The 6,739-nt window shown below is 43.7% G+C and overlaps 1 protein-coding gene across 1 annotated transcript; it reads right to left on the bottom strand.

Annotated features, from left to right (window-relative positions):
* Window positions 1–2,895: 2,895 nt before the first annotated feature.
* Window positions 2,896–6,426, bottom strand: LOC113913772 (secretoglobin family 1D member 2-like). Its single transcript, XM_027577988.2, is given in 4 exon segments — window positions 2,896–2,925; window positions 4,115–4,302; window positions 6,373–6,393; window positions 6,396–6,426. Coding segments are annotated over 4 exon segments (270 nt in total).
* Between the last annotated feature and the right edge of the window lie 313 nt (window positions 6,427–6,739).

Below are 6,739 nucleotides of genomic sequence, written 5' to 3'. Positions count from 1 at the left end.
GATGGAGATGAAGAAATGAGGACTGCATGGGTTCTGCCTGCAGAGTATCTGTATTTTGGTCCTGGTGGCTGTGGCAAGCAGTCTGGGCATCAGTTGCTTTTGAAATCTGAATTGATCTAACACAGAGCCAGGGTTGAGGAACACTTGAGGAAGACATTCTTCATCTCCACATTCAATGGTGGTATTAATCTTTTATTTTCCTGGCTGCTAGTAGGGACTAAGAGAGACAGAACATGTAAACCTTCCAGGATAATGACTAGCCCATAAGAGTGCTCAGTGAATGTAAATGCTTAGTATTTTAGAAACGACATTGGTGATTAATAAAATTTGTTGTTTTGCATTATTAATTTATCCAAAACCACTCTGTGATATGAATAGTCTATCAGAGAAAGGCAAAGTGATAACAGAAGGATGTGTGTATGTGTGTGTGTGTGTTATTGTGTGTTTCTGGGTTTTTCTGTGTTTGATTGTAAAACTGTGTACTGTGTGTGTTGTTGAGGGTGAAATGTGTGTCTGTGTATAAAGATTTGTTTTAGGGTGTGTGACTCAGAGTGAGCGTCACAAAGAGGAGACGGGAAATGGACCTTACAGGTTAGGTCGTAAGCTGTCCTATTCAGGCAGGACATAGAGGCAAAGAGAACTCCACCTCCCTGGTACAATCGAGTGACTCAGCGTGATACATGAGTGAATGGTATGCAGACAACTATGGCTGAGCATAGAGTCCTGGGTGATCAGGGATTGAGGCTAAGGAGTGCCCAGGGATGGAGCCATGAATGTCCTTGTGTGCAATGCAAATGGTGGGCCTTGGTCCTCCCAGCAGTGTGTCTGCAGTCTGAGTATCTCAGTTTTCAAGAGCTCCATAATCCTTGTGTCCACTGAGCATAGTATGTAACTTGAATACAGAATGTATTTCACAAAAGGGGACCAATTTGAGTGTCCATATTTCCTGATGTGTTAAACATTTATTATAAAGGCATTGCTAATAATTGATAATAGTAAATAGCTGTTACCTTCTATTTCTCAGTCAAGAGGTATTATCACTTTCTGACTATAATTTGAGAGTTGGGTTTAACATTCAAAAACTCCTTTTACTCAAAAGGTGTGGAAACATATAACCTTTAGTAATTCATGGTTGTAGGAGTGAGATCAGATTCACAGGTGGAAGGGAGGGTCACTTTGGTGTCAATGAGGAATATGTATTGCAGGAAAGTATGGCAGAGCCCAGGGAGCCACATAGGAAAATTTGACCCAAGCCAGGCAGGACAGGACTAGTGTGTGATGATGGCTGTGGGGATGGCAAGGAAGGGAAGCTCAGAAGTGAGGCTGTGAAAGCAGTAGGAGCAGAATTCAGTGAACTTTCGGATGTCAGGGGAATGTGAAAACAGTAAACTTCTAAAGCTCTATCTTTTATAATGCAAAAGGTACCTGCATTGTAATCCCTGCAACTTGCAACGCTATCTTCATGGTAGAAAAGGACTTCGTCAATATGATAAAACTAGACTCTGACATGGCCTTATTGTCCTGAATTTTTGTGATTGTCCTCTACATGAAACCCCATGTACTTAAAGATTTTATTATTTACTTATTTATTTGAGAGAGAGAGTGACCTAGAGCCCGAGTAGAGGAAGGGGTAGGGGGAGGTGCAGAGGGAGAGGGAAAAGCAGACTCCCCTCAGAACAGGGAGCTGGAAGCAGGGCTGGATCCTGGAATCCAGGATCATGCCCTGAGTCAAAGGCTGAGCCACCCATGTGCCCCACAACCCCATATATTTTATATGAAAAAGACAAAGGGAGATTGACAGGCACAGAAAAGCAGAAGGCAGTGTGACCTCATAGGGCAGAGATCAGAGTGATGGGACACAAGACAAGGAATGATGGTTTCCAGCCATCAAAGCTGGAAGCAGCCATGAACAGATTTTCACCTCAATCTTCCAGAGGTAGCGTGGCCCTCCTGACACAATGATTTCTGCAAAGTGTTACAGATTTTGCACTCTGTCATCCAAATGTTGAGAAAATAATTGGTGTAAGCCACTAAATGTATGGTAGTGCTTTGCAGCAGCCAGTGGAAACTAATCAGGTGCCTCATGGCTTGGAATCTATTGAGAAAGGAAGGCTCATGGAAGGTAGAGCAGGCTGCAGGCAGGTAGTGTGTATAGTTTTACACATTCACCTGAAGTAACTGTGGAGTCCTGTATGGAGTTTTCCAGATGGCAGCTGGATGCTCTTTCTGGAGCTCTCAGGAGAATGTGAGGGAAAAAGCATTAGCCTGAGGTGTTGATGAGTGGTCTAGGTGTCGATGGGCAATGTGCATGTGCAGAGTCAAAAAGAGTTAACTGAAGGGTGAACCCTGGAGATTCACTAAAAATTGAGAAGTAGATGGAAAACAAAGTACACCAGAGAATTCATAACATTGAATTCAGAGTGAAGGTGTGAGGACCAAGTAGGGTTTTGTGGTTGTGATAAGGACACAATATTAGTAATGCTGCTGGTTGAGAACCACGTTGAGAATTAGGTTGTGGGTATCCTTCTTACAAAACCATAGCAGGATTTTTTTTTTATCATTTATTACCCTGAAACTTCATTTTTGCTGGTGGCCATGTGATTAGGAAATCTATAAAGTGATGCAGGATGATTCCTGAGCAAATATTTCCTCTTTTGGTCCCTGCTCCCCAGGCTGCCATGGGTAACTGGACATTACGTCTCTGAAATTAACTACTGACAACACCCAGTGTCCACTGCATGACAAAAAGCACCCCAACTCAAGGCTGGAGACTGTGGGATAATAAGAAGACATTTATAGTACTGCAGAACAAGTGATTTATTGAAGCAAGATGTTGAAACCTTTACATTTTCCAGAAGAATAAGTGATCATTGCAAGACATACTGTATATAAGGTTCATATGAAGCATTTTTTCAGGATTTCTCCCTGAAACAGATAAAGGAGAGAGAAGTTCAGTCATGCTGCTCCTGGGGATGACACCTTAACACAGACTCTACTCATAAGACATTGCCCGTGAAATTTGAACCAACAAAAGGCAAGTAGAATGGGCACAAGACAGGAAACCAGGGAGGATGGTAAACTAAATACACCTGACACAATTATAACAAATGATGCAAATCAGGAAAAATCCATTTTCATAGTCTGGCAAATAAAGCCTGAGGTGACCCAAGAGTAAGACTCAAGTTTCCAGTGGAAGGAGGAGCAACCCAGTATTTTTTTCTCTGCTATCCCAGGGTGGAGGACTCCAATTTTTCACTGCAGTGGGAATACTGGGGTGAGAGATTGGAACAGGGGTGGGAGGGGACTTCGGGAATACTGCTTTCAGGAGAGTCCCAGGTTCATGGTGTGTAAATTCAACCAGATGGCACATGTCTTCTCAGCACTGAAACCCCAGCCCCCATGGGCATTTATGACTGAATCTTATGTCCTAAATCCACCAGTGGATGGGCTGAGAGACACCTTTAACTATTTTACTTCTAGACCAAGATGTAATTTAAGTGTTTTACCCTCACATGTGACAACAAGAGATAGATGAAGGAGGGTTTCTGGACATGGGTACGATAAGGGAGAGCACTGTAGTCAGGGAGTGGTGAAGTGGGCTGAGGTATGGGGAGTAGGTCTTGGTTGTGCAGAAGCTGGCAGAGTGCCCCGCCAGCTGCCCTCCATGCTGACAGAGGACCAGGTTCCCTCCCTTCCAGCTGTCTCCCCATTCAACACTCCCAATATGCCCATGGGATTCTGCTGTGACTGTGTCCACTCAGAGGGGGAGAACTCGCCCTCAGGAAAGCTTCCAAGTAAGGAGGCAGTCAGGCTTTGGCCCTTCAACATCACTGTTTGGGGTTCCTGGTGTCCTCTCCCTCAGGACATTATGGGGAACCTGGTACCCAGCAATTAGGAGCTGAAGAGGAGGAAGGTGCCCAGATGCTCCAGGCAGGCTTAGTGTAGCTCCCCAGGTGTAATCTCATCCACCCTGTGGCCACCGTTCACCCTATCAGTGGTGAGCAAGGAGGAAGATACCTCCACCACCTGTTCCCTTGACAGAGCAGCACCCTTACTGCCCTCCTGGCTGCTCAGCTGAGCAGAAGCCTCTATGCACAAAGAAGAAAGGAATTACCAGTGTGTTTGCAATTAGAATTCTATTCCCAAGGAATATCTTATCTGTGCAATCCTTCACTTCCAACTTGGCCTGAATGGCGTCTTGGGGTAGGTCATATTTCTCACGTGTTTTCTTGTAGATAGCTGCATTTTGAAAGAGAAAGCTCAACGTATCCTCTACTAAGGCTGGGCAGGTAGACGCATTGGCTGGTGAAGAAAAAGAAATACAATCGATATACTGGAAATCACATTTCCCCCATGGCTTCCTGATGTTAGAACTAGACAGAAACCTGGGCGCCTGGGTGGCTCAGTCGTTAAGCATCTGCCTTCAGCTCAGGTCATGATCCCAGGGTCCTGGGATCGAGTCTCACATCGGGCTCCCCGCTCAGCGGGAAGCCTGCTTCTCCCTCTTCCACTTCCCCTGCTTGTGTTCCCTCTCTTGCTGTGTCTCTCTCTGCCAAATAAATAAATAAAATCTTTAAAAAAAAAAAAAGAACTAGACAGAAACCCGAAAGGTTGTATGATCTCATCCCATTATAGTGCCAATGACAATGGGTGAATAGGGAAACTGTGACTTCATAACGAAGAGCAGAGGAGCCAGGACTAGAATGTCAGCTTACTGATCCTTAGTTCAGTTTTTATCCTTTTTAAGTCACATTCCCTCCTTTCCAAAACTCTCCTGGTTTGATGGAATTTACTTTCTTTATATTTCACACAATTACGTTTTGCCTGAATAGAATGACACCTTGTTTTTGTCTTGGATTTTGGGTTAGAGGAGATTTTAAAATCAATTTTTAAGTGAATGGTAGAGTCAGATCTTTCCAGAGAGCAGGGAGCCGTGGGTCAATCTGCAGAAGAGGAGGGCACGTTCTGCATGGAGCACTGGGTGTTATGAACAAACAATGAATCATGGAACACTGCACCAAAAACTAATGATGTAATATATGGTGATTAACATAACAATAAAAAAATTAAAAAAAAAAAGGAAGAGCAGGTCACACTCTTTATATGGTGGAAGATGACAGCCAGAGGCTAAAGAATTGGGTTATGTCACTGGATGCAGATATGGTTAAAAAGCTAAATTCACACATACAAACAAAACCCCCAGGTAGTCAGTTTGAATACATTTGAAGCTTATACACAAAGTTATGACTGGCTTTTTTATTCCTGCATGGATGTACAGAATTCCTTAGAGAGGGTGAGAGACAGGGAATGGGGCTCTTTCCTGACTCCAGTGGAACTGTGGGGAGACTTAAAGTGACCACTTTTCTTAATGTGGATTCTCTAACACTCCACATCTTTGTAACCATGCTGTAGCCAGGGAGGTACCCTATCAGGAACTGATCTGACCCCTGATCAGATGTCAAACTATGCAAAGAATTTGAGAGGTTTACATCAGAGGCAATAAAGGGAAAGAGGAAGATATTTAGATAGATGAAATAAAGACGGAAGAAGACTTGGGTCAGTATCAAGGGTAAGAAGACATACAAAAATATTGTGGAATAGATAGCCAGAATTAATCTAGCAAACAGAAATCCCACCCCTCTGAGTGTACTCATTCTATTACAAAATACTGGGAGCACTCCTAGAAAACCAGGAGGACTGGTAGATACAGTGAGATCTACTCACTAGTAGATTTAGTGAGTGCTGCTTATTCCCAGAGCCCCCTTGAAGATTTATTATCAGAGACTAAGAGAACACTGGCACTTCTGTAAGTGAGAACTCTCCCCACACCATTCCAGCTGTAACATTTAAGTCTGAATCCATGAGTGAAAATGCTGTGGACTCAACTGGCACCTGAAAAACTCTGGGAAGGAGAATGTCTGGGAACTACTAGACATCAGCCTGTAGCCAAACCTAGACCCTTGTCACAGTTAATCTCAGTCCATTGCTATAGCTACTCTAGTGGTATCTGTCAAACCCAAGGATGAGAAGAGACTTGAAGAGATTAAACATTTTGTTGAAGGCCAAAGCACTGGTAAGTGGAAAGGCCATGATTCACACTAAATCTTATGACCTCTTATTTCTGAAATACAAATCACAGATAAGGAGAGAGGCTTCAGTGGAAAACTCTTAAAATTTGCCCACAAGAATTTCTTGTGAAACTTCCAGGCTGTTGGTAACTGACAAAAAGAACCTTGAGCTTGGGAGATGAAGTGGGGAGGAAGAGGGCTAGTACACAAGATTAGGAAAAAGAGGAGAGCCTCTAAAGTTCACCTAGTTCCGAGAAGGATACTCACCAAGGCTGGTGCCTGTCTGATGAGAAATGATACTCACCCTCATAGCAGTAAAGAGCAGAATGACCAGCAGGACACTCAGGAACAACCTCATTTCGTATTTTCCTTTGAGTTTTCAGCTTTATTGAAAGGTGAGCAATTAGGAGCTGAATTCAGGAGACTGGGGAGCCCAGAGCTACTTATACCTAGGGAACCTCCCTGGTGCTGCCCAAATAAACATGTGGTTAGGGCATGGGCCTGGCTTCCAGCCCTAGCTTCCTTATTGAGTGCTCATGCCTTTCATCAGTGTCACAGACCCCAATGACTTGGTCAAAATTCCTGTTCATAGGCACTGCTGGCTGTATGCACCTCTCCTTTGTAGCAAAAACGGAGGTTGTAGTTTTACAAATGTATAGCCAGGTAAGTGA

Source organism: Zalophus californianus, chromosome 11 (genome assembly GCF_009762305.2).
Source record: "Zalophus californianus isolate mZalCal1 chromosome 11, mZalCal1.pri.v2, whole genome shotgun sequence".
NCBI lineage: Eukaryota > Metazoa > Chordata > Mammalia > Carnivora > Otariidae > Zalophus > Zalophus californianus.
Note: the sequence above shows the minus strand (reverse complement) of the source record. Positions and strands in the feature narration are given on the sequence as shown.